Below are 23,949 nucleotides of genomic sequence, written 5' to 3'. Positions count from 1 at the left end.
CTCGTCTGTGTACCAAAGTATTCTAAACTCAAATGTGAGGCCATCTGTCTGACAGATAAAGCTTTGATGCGTCATGCAATAGTGCAGTGATTCCAAGGATGTCAGCAAATCTACAACAGAATGACTGAGAAAGAAAAGAATCAAGTCAAAGTGCAGACGTCAACCCGACTGAAATGCTGGGACAGTAATAGCTGATTTGAACTTCTGCAGTGAGTCTGTGCATTAACCTATCTATAACTGCCCCCAAGGTGCCATCACTGCTAGCATTCATGCTTGCATTTTCCATGTTACTGACCACGACTGACATGACCATGACGGATAGAAACAAATAAAAATGCTGGGCTCACTTCTTTGTGCATCTTTTCCAGGGATTTTCTTACATCCCTGAGATGTAAGAAAATCATGGGACATGGCCTGGAGACATGACCATAGGAATAGTCCTTATATTGACTTGATGATTATTCTTCTTCTATCGATCTATTCAAAAACTGTGGCGAAAATAGCTGGAAATGCAAGGGAGGAATCGATGGTACTGAACAGAGCAATTGCAATGTCCACATAACATGTAGATACATTTTTAGGCAGGTGCAGATTATGGTGCAGGTCACGTTGTAGGGGGATTTGGGGTATAATCTAGATTTAACACCAAAGTATAAAGCTCCAGTAAGAGAGCTGCCAATGCACCCAGACTTCAATAAACTGAAGCGACGCCGTAAAGCAAAGTGGGCCAAAATTGCTCCACAACAATGCGAGAGACTGATAAACTTACAGAAAACGATTACTCAAGTCATCGTTGCTAAAAGTGGTTCTACAAGCTACTGAATCACAGGACGTTTTTCACTTGACCGCACTGAGTCCTGTGAAATCTTTATTTTTCTCTGTGTGCCACGTAGCGTTCGTCTCTGGGCTCTGTAACCACCTGTCCCTCTGTGTTTACAGTTTGCGTAATGCCTGGGTGGTTCACGAGAATAGAACGTGCTGAAAGTTTTGTCTCTACTTGCACCATTGTTGTTGTTTTCTTTTCTCTCTCTTTTTTTTTTAACTCACCCTTGCTTGAATTTCCAGGAATCACTAGTGACGTCATTTTCCATGGAAATTATATTTAAACCATAAGAGGACATTTGTTGTGGTTGGTGATACAGCTTTAAATTATTATACAATAAGTTAGTAATAATATATAATAATTTACAGCCTTCTAATAGGGTCACTTACATGGAGACTGAATTGCTAACATCACAGTGAGTAATTTGAGATTTTGCGTTTGTGTAGTTCAGGATACGTGTCCCTGCTCTCCTCACACCTAATATTGACTTGATCGTGTGGTCGTGAAGCCAAGAACAGCAAACCATCAAAGTGACATGCAGTTACACGTTATAAAAGCTAACTCCAGAGCTTGTAGCGGGTTTTTTTTAATATATATGTCTAGGCCTGAGGGAGAAATTAGGGTTGTTTGTAGGAGATGTTTCTGGAAATCATTTGGGTTGGAGACATGACTCATTTCCCATTTTTGAAATCCTGTCACTCCCATAACATTGTAGTTATTGATCAAGAGCCACATGCAGAGGGGGTCTTGTCAGGTTTGGCACTAAAATGGGTGATCTGACCACACATGGAAAGCAAGCTAAACAACAGCTCCATGCAAAACCCTCCTGTTTCTGCACATTACTGTGGACCTTTTGTATTTGTTTATGAGTTAGTGTATGTGTGTGTGTGTTTTATTAGCTGTGTCTTTGCTCGTTTGACGTCAGCGTGTCTCCGATGAAAGACTGAAAGCCACTGCGCGCGCATGTGGCGGACAACAAAGGTTACCATTCCAGGTGTCTTCATCAAAGCGAAGCGATGAGACAAGGATTTATGCATCAAAGGACTTTTTAAAAATCAAAATGTTTGTTAGATGAAGCACTCAGCCTCGTAGCCCACAGTGGCAGGACTGCAGTAATCGGTGTTCCACAGCCCTGCGTAACAATGTGTTTCTATATTGTTGTGCTGTCATAAATCATTTTCATTATTTTGTTTATAAATTGTCAAAACATACTATTAAATACCAGTAAAAAGTTATCAGGCCTGAAATAATGTGTTTAAAATGCTGTCTTTGGTTTCTCAGTTGTCCATAAAAGGAAAGGAAATAATGTGGAAACAGAAAAGCAGCAAAGAAGCCCCTCTTTCTGCTCTCCCCTCTTCTGATTTGGGGTTGCCATGACCTTTCGTGGTGTGTTTGGTTTGGTTTCAAACCCCTTTGGGAGTCATCTGCTCAGCATGGAGGCCACACTCCAAACACTGATCAGATTGCCTAATCTGTTTTTAACCACAATATGGCGGATACAAAGGGCCGCTCTGTTCGCTCCTCTTTCTCTGTAAACTGGCGCCAAACCTGAACATGCCAAAACATGCCCACGGAGCGCGGCAGAGTACACAGGAACTGTTTGCACACATGCGCTGCAGGCGCGAACATTTAGAGACATTATGCAGTGCATTATGACACTGATGTCTGACTTAGTCAGGTAGGGATTGAAACGGCAACACAATAGCTGTTATGTGTCGGTTCCAATTTAACTTCCTGGAAACTTGCAGGAAAGCTGCTCGATGCAGGGAACGGTTGTGATTGGGATTTGTAGGCACGTGATCAGATGCTAATTTTGGAGCACTTCCTGTTGCGCTATTACAATGCTCAATTAATAGCGGGAAGCTGAACTCGTGATTAAAAATTATTGAGAAGTGTAGTAGCTTATATAGTCACCTAACAAGCAACAGATCACCTATATTATCCTGGGATGAGACACACATCTCTTTTAAAAATTTTGGTGGGGACTCTATCATGGTTTGCGGCTGCATTTCAGCCAGTGGTGTTTGGGATCACTTGAAATTAAGAATGCTGAAAAGCACCATCAGATTCTGATCCACTGTCTAATACCATCTAGAAAATGTTTGATTGGTAACAGCTTCATTTTTCAGCAAGATAATGATCCCAAACGTACTGTCAATGTGATAAAAACATAGCTTAACAGAAAAACACTACCAGTCATGCACTGGCCTCCCCAGAGCCCGGACCTCAACATTGTTGAAGCAGTGTGGGATCATCTTAACAAAACAAAAAGCAGCCAATGTCTAAAGAGAAGCTTTGAATGTCCTTCAAGAAGTCTAAAGAACTACTCCTGAAGACTGCTTAAAGATATTAAAGAAACCACACCTAAGAGAGTTCAGGCTTTGCTGAAGAATAAAGGTGGTCACACCAAATATTGACTTTTGTGTTTTTGTCTTATATAATGCAGTTCCATGTATGTTTGCACACCCAAACACTGAAAAAAAGGGATTGGCCATCTCTTGGATTTATGTAAGCATCTTGCGTGTATTTAACACAATTGCCTCATGCTTTAAAGTTAAGTGTAACTATATAGTGTAGAAACTACATGATATGCAGAGCGGGTAGATTAAATTACGGGATTTCAGTCTTGCGCGCTTTGGATCGTGGTTTGAGGAAGAACAGCCGCCTCTACTTTTTTCGGTATACCGAAAAAAGTAAATTGGGTGGTTGTTACATTAAAAAGGTCTACCTTGTAATTTGAACACAAAAATGTCATGTTTCTGTCTTGAACGTAATTAAATCATGTAGGATCTGTATGTAAATCAACAACCTAATTTGTTCTTGTTGAGATGACATGATACAATTTAGTAAGAGTGGTTAGTTGATCGCACGAGATTTCAAACTTCAGGAAAATCACTGGAGTTATAAGAAGCAGACAACTACACACACACCACGTGTATGCCATTGCTGTTTATTGAGGTTTAACCTGTCATGGTACAGAAAATTCTGCATCAAGCCTTGAAATCATTGAAATCATCAAATCATCAAATCATAGCTTTCCTACTTTCGTTAAGCCTGGATTGGTGGCATGGTGGTTAGCACTGTTGCCTCACAGTAAGAAGGGCCTGGGTTCAAATCCACAATCTGGCTAGTTTGCACTGGTTTCTCTAGGTATTCTGGTTTTCTCCCACAGTTAAAAGTCATACAGTTGTTAGGTTAATTGGTGATTCTAAATTACCCGTGAATGTGAGTGCAGATGGTTGTTTGTCTCTATGTGATAGACTGGTGAGCTGTCCAGGGTGTACCCTATCACTTCTGGGTTATGCCCCAGCCCCCTGCAACCCGGATAAAGATGTTAACCAGACTCTAGACTTTGTTGAAAGTTATGTAATATGAAGACAACATGTAGTATTTAAGTGACCAAGTAGTATTGGACTAAAAGTTATCGCAAAATTGGGAAGGATTAAAATATTCCAAGAGCTCACCTTACTTCATCTAAACATGTTTCAATCAGGTTTTATCAACACAAAATGCACAGGTTTATTGACTATGAATAAGTTGTGTTGATTTAGCTCAGTTGTTTAAGTTTCTGCCAAAGCAAAGCAGTAACAACCAATGTCCACTATTGAATTAAGTAAATCCATCATGGCCTTTTCAAAGTACTCGAGAGTTATAGAAGATGAAGAGGGAAACAGAAAGAAAGAAATCAGTTGGATTTTAGCTTGAATGTGTGGATTCCTCCATCAGCTGTAGCAGCTGGCTGTGGCTATGGTGAATAAGCTGGATAACCCATACTGACCTCTGCGTGACTTATTAGAGGGACAAGCTTTCTCTAACCTCTCTTACCTGCTGACAGCACAGGTCACGAACATGGTGCTCTTGTTTACCTGATCGAAGCATTGATTCTGCTTTACCAGCTTCTGAGGACATCAGAGTGACAGACCTGTTAGGTTTATTCCAAAGTATATGAACAAAAGCAAAATCCACTAATATCTTGTTAATTAATACATTTTTTTCATTCTTTGCTGTACGTTTGTCGTGTGTTTGTGTGCTATCTATAGTCGTAAACCAGGAGGGACAGCCTTTGATCGAGGGGAAGCTGAAAGAGAAGCAGGTTCGCTGGAAGTTCATTAAGCGCTGGAAAACCCGCTACTTCACCTTGGCGGGAAATCAGCTCCTTTTCCGGAGAGGCAAATCGGTAGGTAGACACTGAAAATGAACCCTAACACATAAACATACGCCTACGTATGGTCCCCGTCCTCTCACTTATAAAGCTGTCAGTAATCTTACTATGTCTCGTGTGATTTAAATCATGATGAAACTGTATGAAACAGTGGAAATGGCACCTCAGCAGGAGCATCTGATGAATCCAGCTATAACAAATCTTGGCCCCTTGCAGAAATGATTATGCACAAGTAGCTCAAGGAGAAAGAGCCTTGAACGTGAAATACTGACTCTCATCTGAGTAAACGTGATCTCTCCCTCCTTGCTTTATCAAACACAGTTTCTGGCAGTCATCTGCACAGGAGAAACTGTTATAGGGATCGAGAGTCATCTGGACTTGTCGTGTCTAAAATAGCGGCTCTCCAAATTAGAGGACGGCATAGAGGAGTTTATGGAAACAGGGGAATATTCATCTCTCTCCCGCTTCTTTTTGTTTTTTTCCTAACTTTAAACAAAAGTCTTTGTGCTCTGATCCAGATGGTAATGGAGTCTGCTGTTTTGCAGCCACCGCAGATTGGGAAGGTTTTGTGTCTTTGTTCTCAGAGCCCTGTCTGTCTCTGCCAGCAGGTTCTGGAGGTGGTTGGCATGTTGTGAAAGACGTTTTTTCCTGACGAGAACCAAAAAATATTTCCTTCGTACTGAACGATCAGGCAGCTTTGACTGTCAGACATGCATCGTACTCTGGTGCACAAGTGAAAGGAACGAGAAAACCCCCCCCAACATTTTTACATATAGGTTATGTGTGAGTGTGTGACTCCAAAGTGAAGTGGTTGACACATGAAAAACCCCTATTTTGAAACTGTGGGGAAGGCATAAATTGCATCAGGAAATCTGTGGCAACGAAAAGGAAGCAGCCGGAAGAAAGTGGATTTGAAGTGTGCATACTCTGTCACATCCTAAAATGCATTCATGGCCCAACAGCTGGGATGTGTGGAGGTTAAGCACATAGGTTCGTGTATCTCACACCTCATCCAGTTTACCTTTTTCCGTTTCTGCAGCCAAAATTCGTCAGTCGTGTTTTATACAAAGTCCACATCAAACTTTTAGAACAGAACATCCAGTTCCTCGTGTGTCACCTGGTACTCTGATCATCCACTGATCCCGAGACTCTCTGTAAGCCAGACCGATCATGTGAAAGCTGACGTCGTTGCACAAATTAACATGTCTATATCTCCAAAAACAGCTACGAGATGAAAATGTAGATAAAAATTAGGTATAGCCTCGATTTTGCAACAACAACATTTCTGCTGATATAGAGAAAAAATAGTGAAGTTTCATTCATGCTTACAGCTCACAGGCAGCAGCATTTCCTAATCTGGAAAATGGAAAACAATGTCACGTGGCTGTCTTCTTAACTTAACACTACACCTATGTACTAGATATTTATAGTATGAAGATACATGCCTTCTTGAAATAGAGTAAACCTAATGCAATGTTTAAAATCTGCTGATTCTGAGGGGGTCACATGTGAACTTTTTTCCAGATTTTGTTGATTTTAAATTCCTCCATATGGCTCAGATCAATCAAATGTCTGTTTGAATCCCCAGCAGAGAAACAGCCTGTGAACATGTCGACCCCAATAGCTTTTCAGCTCACACACACACACAAACACACACACACACACACACTAAAGAAAGGATGTGGTAACTTGCCATGAGTCTGCACCCATATTTGGTTAAGTGGTTGTAACCACTTAACCAAATATGGGGGTAAGGAGACATGGCTGTGTTGCAATATGCACACAACCACACACTTACCAGCTCATACAATTCAAAATGGCACTTACGGTAGGTGGGTAAAGGAGGGGACTGAGGAGTGGGAGGACTGTAGAAATAACAGAACAGTGAACTGTAATTATTCTGAGGTAGTGGGTCCTGGAAGCAACACTAGGAAAAACTGTTGTTCCAGAAAATTAAGAGGCTACCTCTGTGTGGTTTTCTTCACACATTTCCTATCACGCTGATATGAATAGCTCCAAGCAAAAATCGCCCAAGAAGAAAACGTTTGCACTGGACGAAGACGGGGTCGTTTCAGATGTGAACTTTCAGACAATAGTCAAGCCTTTTATTCATGTGCTGCTTTCTACTTATTTGCATTGCAAAGAAAATACTCCATCTTTTCTTATCTAATCTAACGACAAATGTCAGTTTAGTGTCCTTTTGTGGTTTACTGTGCACGAGAAGAGAGAGGAAACTGCCATTTAAGTACAGGGTGTGTCAGAGAGAATCAGCTGACTTCAAAGGGCGATATTTGTGTTTAAGTCATGGACATCGAAGCTCGCGGTACTTTTGACAATACTTGGCAGAATATAAATCACGCTGCACAGCTGCCAGGAGCAGAATGCTTTCTTTTGCATGGTCGCCATATTGACTGAGGCTTGATGGGAGGGGGAGGAGAGCTGCCCACTTCTACCTACCAGCAACCTCGCGAATCTCCTCTTATTAGCAGGATGTGTTTGATCGTTACAGATGAATTAAAGCACTTTGAAATCAGATTCTGATTCTTTTTGATACACTCTGTATTTTATTTATTTCCAGGTAAAGTATTTAAAGTCACTGTGTGTCCTCCCCACAGAAAGATGAGCTGGATGACATCCCGATTGAGCTGAGCAAGGTGCAAAGCGTCAAGGTGACTGTCATCATCCCTCAGAGCCCTTCCATCACTTACCCATATCCTCACCACCGATCACCATCACCGTTACTTACACCTCTGTCAGTTTGAAGCTATTATATCATCTGACCTGAAGATCTAAACTCTTCCCAGGATTCAGACCTAAGCAGATCAGCTTGACACGGATAAATAAGCTACTATAAATATGAAAGAAGAAACCAACATGAAGCCAAAACACATTTTTTTTTAAAAGACAGCAGCTCTCCTCCCCATGAGCTAGATGATTAAGTCGTCTTCTCTATTAATCTTCCCCACCCACTTGTTCTGTTTGCAGGTGGTAGCCAAGAAGCGTCGGGACCGGGGTCTGCCGCGCGCCTTCGAGATCTTCACCGACAGTAAAACGTACGTGCTGAAGGCTCAGGATGAGAAACACGCTGAAGAGTGGCTGCAGTGCATCAACGTGGCTGTGGCTCAGGCCAAAGAGAGGGAGAACAGAGAGACCACCACCTACCTGTGAGAGCAGCACCGACCGAGACGCCGGCAGGGACGTGAAGTCGCAGCCAAACATACGCTGACTTCCACATGTAGGATATTTGTTTCTTATAAGCATTCATTTACAAGACTGGGGGATAAAAAAGACCACAGCAGGTGACTCTGAGAAGAAAAACGAAACGCACTGCCAGTAACTTGTCAGTAGCACCACCAGCTCTGTCTTCAGTCGCAGTAATGATGGAGCGCAAATAAGAAAAAGGATTTTTAGACATTAAACCAGCAATAAAAGACTAATGAAGGATGGTTACGTATTGAAAACACGACTCCCTGTATTTACCGTTACATTAGACCAACCTGCCCGTGTGCCATCTTCTCGACGCGTAGGCCGCCATCAGCGAAAGCAAATGTTTGTTTTACGTGTTCAGATGTCACCTGACTTTTCAGCTTTGCTTCTACAAGCAAACGAAGCCGGCATCAGTGGGAAGTTGGGATTTCTCCGTTTAATGACGCATTTAGAGTCCAGAGTAGTATTCAACAATAAAGACTTCATCAAAACAAAGACCTCATAAGAAGTTGTAGCAATAATGAGACTGAACAGTTCCTCTGGAAAGCAGGAAGGATGGAAAACGAGCCTAATGGAGAGCAGATGGGGAGCGCATTGGATACTGGAATATTGTGTGTGTGTGTGTGAAAGAGAGAGTGAGTGATCTTAAAGCAATAGCTCAGCACTTTGGGATATATGCAGTCACCTTCCTGCCAAGAACTGGAAGAGATGATTCAGGCTGCTTTCGTGTAGCTGTGTGAGTCAAGTGAAATGAAGCTAAAGCTTAGTGTAAAGACTGGAATTTGAATTGGACTAGTCTGGCTATGACTAACTCCTGGTAAGGGGGTGGCGGCCGGGGACAGCATATTTCCTCAAATGTCAAACAGGGCCAATAATAAGATATGTTTAACTCATTTTGTGTCATGTATCCTGCTGTATTCTGTATTTTTCATCACTAACCGGGGTTTTTCCTAGTTTAAACAGGCCTCTAGGGGGACTGGTTGAGTCTTTTGTTTAAGAGTCTTTTGTTCCTTTACTAAACAGAAGTCTGTTAGTTTTGTTAAACAAAAATGTATTTTTAAAAAAATATGCCAGGAACACAAACCTGAATTAAATCTGTGACGCTGTTTTTCTTTTCTGCCCTTGTACCAAAGTGGCTTATGAGGCAAGTCCCTTAAGACCCCACGCAGGGGTCACTTTCTGTTCTTTTGCAATCATGGTAACTGAACCAACGGCGCTATTTCAGGCTTTTTCAAACGAGAGAGGTCTGCAGCAATCCACTCCAGTGTTTTACCAGGAGCAGCATCAGCACAGCTGTTGCCTAATAGTGAAGTTTGGATCACAGGTTTCTAAGAAATCACTGAAGCAAATGAGTGGTTTCCTTGTGGATTTAGAAAGGTTGCCAGTTCAGTCCCACTGATTTTCGATGACTCTGCGAGAGGGAGAGTGGAGGTGAGCTGGCTTTAGAACAGGCCTGTTCCTCGGGTTTGGGTTTAAAAGCTTGTGTGATTTTATTTTTTATTTTTTGGGGAAATGTCTCATTAGATTTTTATTTTTCTCCCTGAAAATTGAGACGGATGGATGAAGAAAGAGTGAAGATCTGAGTGTTTAAATTGGCTCGTACTGATAGTGTGCACCACCTTTATTCACGCTCGACTGTGGCCACTCAGTTATTCTGTCAGATTTCTTTTCTACCCACAGGTGAACGCTGCTTTAGCACTTTTTAAAGTTATATGTAACATTAAAGCTGCTAAAGGTGGTCATAATTTGAACTCGTTTGACAGACGAGCTCTCTCTCGTCGGTCCTTCGGCTAAAATCCTGTCAGCTGAGTAAATGCAGCCATAACACAGCCTTTCCCACCAGGTCAGGTTACCCCTGTTTGTACTTTTAGCTGTCCCTGTTACCCCCACCACCACCACCACACACACACAGCACAGCTCACCTGCATCTGCTTACAAATCATATTATTTACATCATGTCTCTCCCTCACATTTTTATTCCTTCCTTCCTTCCTTATGACCTACTTACACACATGACTGTGGGCCTTAAAGCCAGCGGGGTATTCCCCCATGACTGCTTTTTATAAAAATGAATATTTATATTCATAGGGGTACGGCAGCATCTCAAGAAACTGTGGACAGAAAGGAATTGCATATTCTTGGTCCTAGATGAATGAAACCTACTGATTCTGATTGCTGACAATCAGGATGGATACATCCTACCATCTTTTTTTCTGACCACTATCTTCACATTTAATCACTAATAATTATTAAACTCTGGCTTTCACACCGATAGTTTGCCTTTTTGTCCCATCTCCCACCAATCACCCCCAACCAGTAGCAGCAGATGCCTGGCCTTCTTTGAGCCTGGTCTTCCTGTTAAAAGGGTTTTTTTCCTTCCCACTGTCGCCAAGAGCTTGCTCAATAGGGGGTTGTCTGATTGTTGGGGTTTTCTCTCTATTATTGTGGAGTTGCTTTATACCTTACAGTATAAAGTGTCTTGAGGCGGCTGTTGCTGTGATTTGGTGCTATATAAAAGGTTATCCTGATACTTATTGACACTTTTTTGTCCTAAAAGCAAACAGACCACATTTGAGACAAAGTGTTATGCTATTAGATATTATTATATTCAGCACCTCTGCTGACCTGCTGTATTGTAAAGGTTTCATAAAGCTGTTGCTCTTTTTAGTTGAACAGTGTTGATTTGTGAGTGTTTAAAGTGAATGTGTTATAACATGAATGCCAGAGTTGTGTTAAAGTAGCGATATGAGCTCTCAGTGCTGCCATGGTGGCTTAGTTTCCAAATCTCTGGGGCCAGTTATTCATTCATTCATTCATTCATTCTATCTATCTATCTATCTATCTATCTATCTATCTATCTATCTATCTATCTATCTATCTATCTATCTATCTATCTATCTATCTATCTATCTATCTATCTATCTATCTATCTATCTATCTATCTATCTATCTCTCTCTCTCTCTCTCTCTCTCTCTCTCTCTCTCTCTCTCTCTCTCTCTCTCTCTCTCTCTCTCTCTCTAAAGCACAGTGAGATTATGTGTACACAGTTAGAAGCAGGATGGAATCTGCTGTAGATTTTAACAATCACACAAACTGTGAAGATGATTATAAGTATTCCAGTGAATGTATAAAAACATTAGCATTAATATCAGCCCCGTGTGGCGAATCATAGATGTTTGTTGTTGTTTTTTCTTGCTTTTAACCTTTAGCATGTTGTTCGATTGCATTTGATTTTTTTATATAATGCCAGTATTTATTTTTACAGGCGTTTAACACTTTTATCGTGTCTGGAAAGACGACTGAAACTACAAATGCCAGATTTTACTGTCTCCTGATCTTCCTCTTCTCGTGTTTTATATTACTCTGAATTAACACTGCAAACAAATGAATGCTGTATTTTATTTGAAAATTCAAGAGTTATTGTTGTGATTGTCATATTTTGCCTGCTGCACCTTCTGCATGCCTGCCTATCAGACAGAGCGCTGTAATAAATCTTTACAATAACTGAACGCCGTGATTGTCGCTGAATTTTTGTTTGTTTTTTTGTTTGTTTGTTTGTTTTTTGCTCTTCAGTCAGGAAAGAAGTTAAAGGTTTCCTTCACAGAAACACTGTCCAAACTCCTGGATGTCATTACATTATCAGTGTAAATTACATTTGGGCTCTCACTTTAAAGATGCTGTAAGTTTAATAGGACCCTCAGTACGTGCCAAAAAAGAAACACGTGGGGAGAAAATAGGATAATTACCAGAGTTATTCCATAATCTTCATTCCTCGAGACACATTTCTCATGCAGGAACCAAACTGGACCACCTCAATCGCGAGCTTTGGAGATGACTCAGTGTGAAGCGTTAGGGAGCACTTGGCAGCGTGGCTGTAGGATCTGACACAGCACAGAGCATGTCAGAGCTGGTAGCAGTTACATGTAATAATCAGATTCAGATCAAGCTCAGTTAAAATGCAACAAATCATTTCTGACAGCTGGACGTTTTGAGTGAGCCGGGCTCAGCTTGTGATGCACTCTTCCAGTTGTTTATTCGTACTATAACCACATAAGTAACCACAGTGACTACTGATCTGAAGCCTCTTTGCTTGGAGTACAGCGTGTTACAGGACTATCTGTGAATCACAGAGAATATCATGTCAGTCCTGTAAGTGACCTCCAACACATTATCTCGCTTCATAGAGATTTTTCTGCAGGGATGGTGGAAAAATACTGTGCCTTTCTCACCATCCGTCTCCATGGAGCACCACTAACGTCCATCATCAGGAATTCTGACATACTCAGTAGTCTCCATCAGCTATCGCTTCAACGAATACCTGCACAGGTTTTACAAATCACCATAATGTGATTGATGACACATACAGGGAGCTCCTGTCCTAGCAGGAAAAAATGTATTTAAAACCATTAATGGTGACTGCATACCACGTGCCGACTCTCTACAATGACCCATCATTAATCCTGCTTAAAAACAGACCCTAAATATTTTATTTTACTCGCACTTTCTTTACAAGAGCAGCAGATTCACTGCTTAGTTCCTCTGGTGGTCCCATTGAAGTCAAAGTATCTCAAAACCTAAATGTGATTATCAATATGCTCGATGCTGCGCGGTTTATAAAATCAATCTTTTGTTTTCTGAGGGGGTCTGTGGTTTCTCATGCATGTAATCACTTACTGTGTGACTGTAACATGATGAAGTGCTTAATCACACAGAGGGGAAGATGGACCAGCGATCTGAGTGATGACACAGAGGCAGACAACTACAAAACCGATGTGGGCAGCTGCTGCAGCCTCTAAGAGCTGTTTCAGACAGAAAAGCCAAAGCACTGCTACTCAGTAGGTGTTCTACTATTGTTTGTAACTTGAATGTGGATTTCAACAGTATATGAAATAGTCCACTCACTTTTTTCGCATGCATTATTTAAAGTTTGTTGTTTAAACTTTGCTGGGTCATGGCAACTATGGCAAACATACGTAGCAAAATCTTCTGGAATCCTTTTTAGTTTTAAGTATCAGCTGTGGCAACAATTAAACTCGTTTGGCCTTCTTACATTAAATCTCTTAATCAGTGTTTTAGAATATTTAAATGACGACACATGGAAAGCTGTATAACACTGAAACTTAAGGCCTACAGCACCCCCTGGCTGCCATAAATGTCACTTTTCCTCCCAGTTTCTTATTTTGTAACCTTCATTTGTACAGTGCCTCCAACTCAAAACAGCAGGATTACACAGTTTGCATCAGATGTATTTCCAACTGTTTGAGTTCATGCATTTAGGATCATAGCTTCAGTTCAGTCCTCCGATCAGCTGGGACTTCGCTATGTCTCCACTTAAGGCAACAACTGCTCCTGCCACTACAACCAATATTTCTTTGTTTTGTTTTTTTACACCAGGCACAAATTCAATAAAAGAGTGTACAGTTCAGTGGCATAGCTCATTTATTACTGAATAAAAATTGGACATGAACACGTGCAGACTAAAAACCAGTGTAACAAAACGGACAACCCTAAAATCTTTTTGCAGTAAGTCTGCATTCCCTGCTGGGAGGTCAAAAAAAAAAAAAAAAAGAAAAAGAAAAAAGATAAAGTCAAATAGACAGTATTCTTTTGAAACTGTACAAAATACAGCATCAGCAACATATCTGTTCAATAAAAAAGAAAACAAAGACTGTGCAAACATTTTGATCTTTCCTGAATGTTTATTTTACATTTATTCTTCAGTACGTCCACTGAGCCATTTGCTTTTATAAATCAAAGCATTTACATTGTCAGTGGTCATCAATCCATCTTTACACTGTAAATAAGTCTTCCCCCCCAAATGTCCATAACATTATATGTAAAACTAAAAAAAGAGGGGGGAAAAGAAAAAGAGGGGGCTGGGTTGGGTAGGCTAGATGGTTTGTCAGGATATATGTTTGGGTCTGGAGCTGATGTCACACTATAACCTTGCCTTTGCCAGTCTGGGCAGATGTTTAAAGGTAATCGTAGAGCACCTCATGGTGGTGGTGACAGCTGCAGTCTGCATGTAGATGCAAAACCATCAACCACCCAAGATAAATGTCAGCTACAGATCTGCTGCTCTGTATGAGACTCAAAGCAACCCGATTCCATCAAAGACATTTGTACATGAGACACGTGGTGACTTATCTGGCTCCACTGTTTCCACTGAGATGAATCATAATGCTGGCAGATGTTTTGCGACTTCAACAAAATTAGAAAAATTAAAATCAACTTGTGTACGCTGATGGTCTGATGCCGGGTGTGTATGAGAAATCCAGCAAATTCAGTAGGAATGACACCTGCTGGTATACAAAACAGCAAATCCAATTAAACGTGTTTTCAGTCACGGCAGCTTCGACAAGGTTTTTGAAAATTTTTGGTCTTCAACAAAGCAAGGTACAAAAATCTCTTCTGTTACGTGGATGTTTGGTTAACTTCCGTTTTACCTTCTGCACAAATATTTAATTTAAACAATGTTCAGAGGGTGTGTCTAATTTGATTTGCATGTACTCAAAGTACTCATGTGACCATCAGCCCCAGAGCCAGAGTGGGTCGGTTCAGGTCTCAGCGACGGTGGCGGCTGTGTCCCGAGTGCCCACTACTGCTGTGGTGTTTGCTCTTGTGGCTACGCTCCCTCTCTCTGTCCCTGTCGTAGGATCGGGACCGCTCCCTGTCCCTCCGGTCTCGATGGCCACCTCCTCGGTCATGTTTGTGTTTCTTTGACGACAGGTCGAAGGAGCTGCGGTCTCTGTCTCTCTCGCGTTCCCTCTCTCTGTCACGGTCCCTTTCTACTTTGACTGGACTGCGGGACCGCGACCGAGAGCGCGAGCGCTTCCTTTTATGACCGGAGCCTCCACCTCCGCTGTTGCTGTGACGACCGCTGGGCTTGGAGTCGCTATTACTGTGGTGACTGGACTTGGATTTAAGGTGGGGGAGGAGTGGCGAGGGCGGATGCCGCTGTGGTGATGGGCTACGGCTGTGAGAACGAGAATGTGAACGAGAACTGTAGGTCCCTGAGTGGCTGCGTCTGCTGTTGTAACTGCGGAAACAACAGGGGGGAAAAATGGACATGAGAAATAGCCAGACAATGAAAATCAGATCTTTTTAAACATGAAGAAGGTAGAGCTACACATTCATACAGGTTAAAACACAAAACTGTAGAGCTTACTGTCTGCGAAAGGAGCGCGATCTTGACCGCGAACGCGTTCTCGAACGAGAACGACTTCCACTCCTACTGTTCCTCCCAATCTTTACCTCCTTCCTTAACCTGAAGACAAACATTTTGAACTTGAACTTAAAAACAGACTATCAGGCAAGTAAAAGATCACAACTATTACCTTGTTACAAATAACGGCAAAATATCAGCTTATAATGCGTTTCTTACCCATTATGTGGACTCTTGTTGACCTGGGTACGGTTGTCTGGTTCCTTTTTAACTGGTTTGACACTCTGGGGGTTCGGGGACTTCTCTTCCACCTTGACCACAGGTGAGGACGGTTTGGAAGCAGGTGAGAAGCCACCCAGCGTGGACAGTGCAGGAGTACCGTCAGGATTCAGACCCTTAGCCTTTATCCTAGCCTCTGCCAAGAACACTTTCCTTCGCTCCACCTCCTTCTCCATCTGCTCATAGTTAGGCTAAGGGAAGAGAAAAAAAAAAGTTTACGCAAAGTCTGCCAAGAGCTCTTACTTTCATTCAGGCGGCTTCCCCTGAGCCATACAGTGCAGGAGTGTACGCTAGTTTATTTTAACCTTGGATCGATGTAATCTTGCACAATGTTGATGAGATTGCAGAAAAATGACATCAGCCTGTGAACTAACTCTACTACTCGTGATTTTTTTCAATTTTTTAAGGCCTACCTAAAGTAAAAACATTTTTTAACTTCATGTAATTTTTTTTACGTCAGAAAATAATTTGAGAATCTCAAGCTCAGTTTTGAACAAACGGAAAATAAACTGACAAATAAAGTTTTGCCTCCCAGCAATCATCCCTCTCCCATCCACAGCTGCTGGATCAGCCAGCTGAGCTGTACAATTCTGGTTTTCATCTGAATTTTTAGACTCTACACTGTCTGAACACAGAAAAGCTCTCAGTTACAGTGAAGCCTCTGCCTGCTTCACGTCACAGCTGAAGTCTAATGGGTAAGCTGTCTGTTTTAGTCTCCATTCACATACATTAAAAGGCTTGGCTGATTTCTGCTATAATCACATTTTAAATGCCCAGAAGAAATGTGCGCAGCCTAATGTAACTGTGTTAGCAGATAAATTGATGGTTTATCAACAATTACGTTACTACATTACAGTGCTATGTGAGTCACTCAGGTAACTCATGATGTCCTGCTTCTGGACTACCAGCATTTAATGAAGAATCAGGAGCATGTCGAGCAAGGTCCTTAAATGTTAAGCACTGGTTTGTGTGTATCTGAGTACTTAAAGGGACAGTTCAGCAACTGCCTGATAAAAACAGAAAACTTTAAATACAGCTGCACTTTTTAATTTTTACTTATAGCTCGTGTAAGGCCTGATTTAGACTCTTGCAGGGAATCTTTCTAGAGCATATGATGTAATCTACATTACGCAGCTGACATCATCCCTCCATTTTTTTCACTTGTTTGTAGATTCCCTCACATGAATCCTGATGGTTTCAGAAATCTCCCTCCAGGAATTTGTTCACATTTGAGAGTCCTCATCTTGATGCTATGATTATTATTCCTCATACTGGAATCATGATTGTTATTCTCTCACTAATACATTTAAAAACTAGGGGGGAAATTGACCCATTGCATTGACCCAACATGTAGTTACATTTGTAGGGAGGTATACATCAGGTTACAGCACTGAGTTCAAAGGGGTCTGACCTAGATTTGACCCAGTTATGCTTTTTAAAATCGACTAAAGACGGACCATGCTTTAGTGTGTTCTAGACATGTTTTATCATTCAGGACTTGAGCGTAATCTATTTCACAACAGTCACAAAACACTCATTGTGGATGGATTATAGTTAATGCAAAGCATAGTCTCAATCCGAGCTAGGAAAGCGCTGCACTCATATTTACCTTCTTCCTGGTGTAAAGCCTCAGGGTGGTGATGCAGATATCTTTGATCTCTTCTTCCGTGGCTCCAAACAGCAGGAACCAATGGGGTCTGGTTGGCAGCGGTATCTGAAAAAGAAAGGCAGAGTTATTTATCTAAATTGCTCTTATTAGACAAAGACATTTTGATGTGCCAATGTGAGACTATCAACAGGAAAAAAGTTTCCGATTTGCACTATTTCCTCTCACCTGCAGTGCTCGGGCAGCAAGGTATATGCAAGCGCAGGCAATCGTCTCAGCTTGAAACCTCACAAACACATCTGTCCTCAGGCTATCGTTCATGTAGTTCCTATGGAGACAAAAGAACGAACAAAAACATAGCGTCTTCTCCACACAAAACCTTAAATCCATCTTTCAATACTGCAGGTTAATATTCTGCAACATTTCTCTACAATACAAGCTCCTAACCAGGGATTTAACTTTAAATTTACTTTGAACAAGCACTGTTAACTGGACCCCTGGACTGTTGGATTTGACACAGTGCTCAAGTGAGATATAAACTCAGGTTTAACTTTGTCCATTTCTCTCTGGGGCATCCATGAGAGCGCATCACATCACAGATAAAGCATGAAGACACAGATGGTGAAAAAAAAAATTATCTACTGATAACCTGCCAACTCCACCTCATCTAATTGTGCCCAGAGGGCAACAAGGTTACGCTCTAATGATGATTAAGACAAGGGCACATGCCATACAAGGTGGGGAACATGCAGGCTCGCAGATGTAGAAGAGTTATCTAAGATGCAGCTGCCACAAATCTGAGGGGAACTGGGTAGCACAGCATGTCATGTAGCATGCAACTGGTGGTTCTTGGAGTCAGTGGTATGCTGATATGCTCAAAGTAAAAATGGACTTTAACATTTATTCAAAATTCAGCCACAGAACATTTCCCACTTTAGGTAAAAACTGTATAATGCAAGCTGAAATGACCACAAAGTCCACTTGAGTGCAACTCCCTTCTAGTATGTCTCATTAGAGGTCTTCTCTAGAAGACATCAGGTGATGATTAGCTAAAAACAGATTATGTGTCAGAGGGTTGTCTAGGGCAATGAATAAATGAGATTAGACATTGGGAGAGTATTAGGAATGGCAGGATGGCCAGGTTGTGAATCAGGCAAGTTACGGGGTAGTGTCACATCTATGTCCTTAAGAAATAGATGTCACAAAGACAAAAACAGAAGTGTGATAACAGAAACATGGCGGTGAGACTCCTTAAAGTACCCAAACACTAATCCCAGAAAGATCACACAAGAAACCCACCATTAGGGGAAAGAAAAAAAAAAATTCTACAGCTAACACAGTCAAACTTCCTCTGCATTGCAGTGGCACTGGGATTACCTTGTCAATACCAATTTCCAACCATACATAAAATTTTGGACTGCTCCAGTTAAAGTTTGCTGCAAATGCTGAAAACCTGCCATTCAGATAAAGTGTCTTCAGTCCAAACTACCTAGAACAAAACTAGCATGCCAACTCTGCTATAGATAACACATGGATGTTGGATTCTGAGTGCTGCGTGGGTGAGACAGGTCCATGGAGGCAAAACCTGAGAACTCGATCAGCCTGTAAGACAGACACATGTCTGGACACCACGTCAGTTGGGGACAAGACACAATACCTACTGTAAATATTTAAAAAAAAAAAAAAAATTAAAAAAAAAAAATAGGCAGGTAAACTAATTTTTTTTTTTTTTTTAAAAAAAAGCCTGTTCTGGCTAAGTTTACTTCACTGATAAGTTTACTTCACTGATAAATGCAAGTAAACAAAAAAAGTTAGAATATACCTATATCTATCTGTAGCTACTTGGCAAAAATACTTATTACAGATGAAAACCTTTTATAGCAAGACCAAAAAATACAAATCCTTTTGGACACCCAAGAGAAAACAAGACGATGCTGGCTGTTGGGTAAAGTCCCGCCCGCCCCCTTCAGTGAATCTCGGCATTGGGACTGGCTGTCTGGAGAGGGGCAGCCAGCCAATGGGGGGGAGCTTCCTGAGGTCATGTGGTTGGAGGAGGCAGAGTTCAGAGGTTCTTTATGTGACTTACCAGCATGGACTACCCTTTAATCAAAGAGTAGAGAGAAAGGACAAAGTTAAACCAAGTCCCCCGGGCACTGCAAATTTTTTTTTTTTTTTTTTTTTAAAAGACTTTACAGTAAGCCATGTAAGGGCTGATAAGAGAGTGAGACAAGTAGTAAATTTGTAATAACACAAATTGCTCCATCAGGGAAAAGGAGAAAAAAAAAAGTGGAAGGGTTCAAATGGAGTGAGGAAATGTCGTTGTCAGACCTGGGCAAAATGGCTGTTGAATGTTTTTCAAATGCGTGCCTGTAAATTGGTAGGCACTTGAATATTACTTATCTGACAGGTGGTCCACATATGGGTCAGTCCCAAGTTCCTGGCAGATAAATCAAGTGCTCTTCAGAAATTCAACCATTTGAAACTCGTTCAACTTCATCTTTAACCCAGGTCTGGTAGCACTTCTTGCAGACATGACACAGGTTGCTGCTGTGGGGGGGTTGTCTGTGAAAAACTATTAATTAACTTACCAGGCTGTCTGCACCAATGTCTGGTTCTTCTCGCATTCCAGGACTTGAAGGTACAGGACAACGATCTGTAATCATACACTGAAGTTAAAAAAACATACCCTGCTCAATAGCCCCAGGAGCGTCTCCAAGATCAAACCTGTTCTGTTAAGTACGAATATTCTAACCCTGTCTCCTGTACAGCTGCATTAGCTGCTTATTAAATTTAAAATGTTATTACCAAAAAAAAGAAAAAAGAAAGAAAAGAAACTCACCTTGTGAGGGTGCTTGACATGCACACAAAATCCAAGTTCCTTCAGGACCCGCCTTTCCGCTTTGATGACTTGATTTTTGGTATTTATGTAGTTCTGATCAAGTATCAATGGACTTGGAGTCCTAGTTTGCAAAGGAATCAAAATAAAATATCGTTTCCCTCTTGCATTTAAAAGAAAAAAACAAAACAAAATTTAAAAAAGAAAAAAGACAGTGCCCTTCTGAATTCCTGCGCCCCTTCGTTTTTCCCATTTCAACCAACTTAAAGCAACAGTTAACTGTTTGCATGCCTGACAGTTTGCTGGGGTTTGTGGACTCCTGTGGTTCCAGTGAAAGCTTGTGAGATTCAAAGACAGCCCTCAACCCAAAAAACACACCCTGTGCCACAGCCTTAACAGAAATATCAACTTGGTGCTAACATCACTAATTCACTACAGATGTGTTGAACCTCAAGCTTAACGCTACTTTAAAATAAAAATGGAAAGCCACTATTACTGTACTCCGTCACAACTCATTCTCATCTATATTCTTATACTGTATGTCAGTATACTGCAAATTAACTGACCAAAACCATGGGCCAGAACCATCGTCTGGATGCAGACAATCCAGACTTGGAAGGAAAACATTCAGAGCAGGGATTTTTTTGGATCAAGTGACCCTTAACATACTGTACTGTCCCACAAAACATTCCACTGATGAAGACAAACTTGTGGAAAGAAAATCCACAACAAAATTTAAAAAAAAACAAAACAAAAAAACGAACGAACAAAACTGATACACCGTCTGCTCAAGTTGCCCGTCATCGTGCTCACAAGATGAATTAAAATCTGGAATGGAATTAAACCACAATGATTTGTGAGAGTCATTCATTATATAGCATGACCCCTGACAAACCAGTAAAATTCAATTTAAAGTTCAGAGTCTGCCATTCTAATGTCTCAAATATACTCTAATGTGAATGTTACACTACAAACCACATGCATGGTAAAAAGTGAAAACAAAAATAACCTCTGAGGACTAAAGACAATACAACAAGCACAAATCCCAACCTAACATTACACCTCTTTTATATATACCTCACAGCTACACTAAGAAATGCAAAATCAAATTAACAGCATATAATGGCAAATTGTTGAAGCTAAAGAACATGCACTGACCCTCACTCAACAAAAACCGACAGACTCACAGTAACCAACTAATCATTCTAATTCTAACACACGAGATGATACTTCTTTAAAAGCCATGGTTGCAGCTGGTGGTGGATGGGGTGTTGCTCTTTAAGCACAATTAAAATGCATGGTGAGGAGCAGTCAGAGAAGAAAACTACATTACCCAAGGGTCCGCAGAATGACGGACAGATACCCAAAGCTTAAGACTGAACCACAGGAGTCCTCAAGGCGCCCCGGGGGCCAAGGACCTTCGGCCAACCTGTCATCCCCGATCCCAGTGCCCCGCGGTGGCTCAGACCACGGGAGTCTCCCGCAGGAGGGGGTGGGGTGGGCCTGGGGGAGGAGGGAGACCCCCCTCGCATCATGGTTCATGCCGACAGCTTCATCTTACGTACCATTCCACATCACCCAGGCTTTGGTAAATGTAGCTGGTCGCTGTTAGTTGGTTGCAAGGGAAAAAAGAAGTCAAGTTAATGCCAAAATCTGTAATATTGACATCAACAGATTTGTATGAAGACACAGGTACAGCTGCTTTGTCTGTGACTGTGTCTTACAAATAATAGACTTGAATTTTTGAAGCCAGTTGTTTGAGGCATTAATTTCAGTGCAATGTCAAACTGATGTTAAATGTAGACAATTACACTGCAAAACTACCAGTGAAGCGGAAACTGAAAAGTTTTAAAATGGTTTAGAGTACATGGATAAACAAAAGGGCACTTTCACAGCAAAAACACAGATCAGCATCAAACATTACATAATACAAAAATAAGAAAACAAAAACAGAATAAAAAAAACATTGCAATGCAACATTTTTCACATATTAAATAATTATTTTCAAGAGGAGAACATTGGATTCATTTGGAGTGCTTACTTTTTTCCTCTGAGCTGCTTCAGGTGATGGAAAACATTAATGACATCTCGTATTCGCCGTGGTGCTTCTTCTATCTTGGAGGCCAAGTTGATGCAAGCCATGGCAACAATCTGGAAAATAAAATGATAAGCAAACAGTAATGTTTACTACAGGAAGCTGAGCTCAAGTTATCAGAACACAAACACGAAACCAAAAATAAAGACAACAATATAAGGCTATCCTGTTTTGTTGTGGGGGGGTGATGTGTACTTTTCACATACCCTATCAATCCACTCTACAAACGTAATGATGTACTAAAACAAATGCTGACACTACAATAGTGCAAGTGTTTTAATGCAGTGCTATTGTGTACTTCGAGTCTGTGCTCAGTTTCACACTCATAGGAGGTCCCACTTTATCGTTGAGTTCTTTAACTGGTGGAGTTAGACTCGACAATATGGCTGCCACTAACGTAGGTACAACGTTATGCAATGCTATGCTAACAATACCGGCCGACCAGCGGCCCGGCAACACTCCGGAAACTCTTAACACACTTACCTCGAAACTGTGCTTGACGAAGGACTTGGAATAGAAAAAACGATGGAAAAGTACTTGAGCTGTTGCCATTGCGACCTGTCGAACGGGGGCGAAAAAAGAGCATGATAATTGTACTTCGTCTTGTGTAAACTGGCCTAACCTTGCACAATGGATCGCCGCCATTTTAATTCCACCACGCCAACGTCAAGAGCTAACATTTAGCACACCGCTGACAAGTAGGCCGCAAAAACTACAAGCCACATTAACTTTCGCCTATTATTATCAAACACCCAGCACTAATGTAGTGCAGTCAAGAGCGCTTACCTGTGGCAACCGGAGGAGAATACCCGCTGACTGAATCAGCTCACAGCCAAGAATACGAAGGTCGGCCTCTGTGTTCAGGTCGAGGCCGTCGAACATCGACGGCGTCGTTGAGAGCCTTTCCTCCGGTACAAGCGAGTTGTCGATTGTAAGGTACACTTCTGAGTAAAATTTGTCGCCAATGAGAATCCCATCATTGTTAGTGGAGGCATTGGAAGATACAGAGAGAGGACCTGCGGCCATCTTCACCTGAAAAACAACGGTTAGCAGCTACAGCGAACACAGCCTCCACACTGTAACAGCGGAGCAGGGTGACTGGCGAAGTGCGTGACGTCAACATGCAGTTCAGATGGAAACGCTGTGTACATCCGCGATGGTAAATAGTCTCGCAACATTGACTCGTTAAAATGTACAAGTGCACGTAACCTGAATGTATTTAAATATTCTAAATATAAGTTACAAATATTTTAATAATAAGCAAAACAATTCACCTGGTATATAATGTTTCATTGCTTTCCGTTTTAAGCTACAGCAAACTCTTTGCTTCAATGTCACCTTTAAAATCCTGTGTCAAAATACTTCAGATAAACACCATAAACAATTTAATCCCGAAAACAAAATGTACTTGACGCATGAATCAAATCAGTTTTATTACTGGCACTACATTAACATTCACTGTAGCACTGCTAGTGACAGTTTTCTACGTATTACTCATTAAACGTCACTGCCGGTAATGCCTGCTAAATTTCCGACGTCACCCAAAGGCAGCAGAAGAGAACACATCGCCACTGGTCGCCACTAACCGTTTCTGTGACGTGATTTACGGGAAAGTCCGGACTTGTCACTATTACCGCTAGAACATATCCATCCGCCAATTTAAAATAAAGGAAGAACATATTAGAGATATGTATTTTAAAAAGACCAGTTTAAACAATTTCGTTAATAAATAATTAATTGTTTGTATGGTCTACTCACAGACTACGGAGGGTTGT

At 41.3% G+C, this 23,949-nt stretch overlaps 2 protein-coding genes across 6 annotated transcripts in view; one reads left to right on the top strand and one right to left on the bottom strand.

Moving 5' to 3' along the window:
* veph1 (ventricular zone expressed PH domain-containing 1) overlaps nt 1-11,698 on the top strand; it is a 107,132-nt gene extending 95,434 nt beyond the window's left edge. For 2 of the 3 annotated variants that reach the window (XM_039622645.1, XM_039622647.1), the window contains 3 exons: nt 4,864-5,000; nt 7,601-7,654; nt 7,971-8,153. In XM_039622645.1, the coding sequence (XP_039478579.1) occupies nt 4,864-5,000; nt 7,601-7,654; nt 7,971-8,153 (374 nt within the window). Of the gene's footprint in view, nt 1-4,863; nt 5,001-7,600; nt 7,655-7,970 lie in introns of all 3 variants that reach the window. The other variant, XM_031752698.2, reaches the window with a different exon arrangement.
* Nucleotides 11,699-13,609: 1,911 nt separating this feature from the next.
* Nucleotides 13,610-23,289, bottom strand: ccnl1a (cyclin L1a). 3 transcript variants are annotated; one of them, XM_031752674.2, is made up of 10 exons: nt 22,961-23,289; nt 22,658-22,732; nt 22,121-22,230; nt 20,083-20,203; nt 19,832-19,896; nt 17,472-17,571; nt 17,247-17,351; nt 15,578-15,828; nt 15,362-15,460; nt 13,610-15,232 (listed from the first exon to the last, which is right to left on the bottom strand). In XM_031752674.2, the coding sequence occupies exons 1-10, from the start codon at nt 23,198-23,200 to the stop codon at nt 14,758-14,760; spliced, it is 1,641 nt and encodes a 546-aa protein (XP_031608534.1). In that variant the 5' UTR covers nt 23,201-23,289; the 3' UTR covers nt 13,610-14,757. The 3 variants fall into 3 exon arrangements, with proteins under 3 accessions (XP_031608534.1, XP_039454026.1, XP_031608535.1); XM_039598092.1 differs by lacking the exon at nt 22,658-22,732 and having other exon boundaries at nt 22,961-23,287; XM_031752675.2 differs by lacking the exons at nt 22,658-22,732; nt 22,961-23,289 and adding an exon at nt 21,509-21,684 and having other exon boundaries at nt 22,121-22,236.
* Nucleotides 23,290-23,949: the final 660 nt, after the last annotated feature.

Source organism: Oreochromis aureus, linkage group 14 (genome assembly GCF_013358895.1).
Source record: "Oreochromis aureus strain Israel breed Guangdong linkage group 14, ZZ_aureus, whole genome shotgun sequence".
NCBI classification, from domain to species: domain Eukaryota; kingdom Metazoa; phylum Chordata; class Actinopteri; order Cichliformes; family Cichlidae; genus Oreochromis; species Oreochromis aureus.
This window is presented reverse-complemented; position numbering and strand designations above follow the sequence as displayed.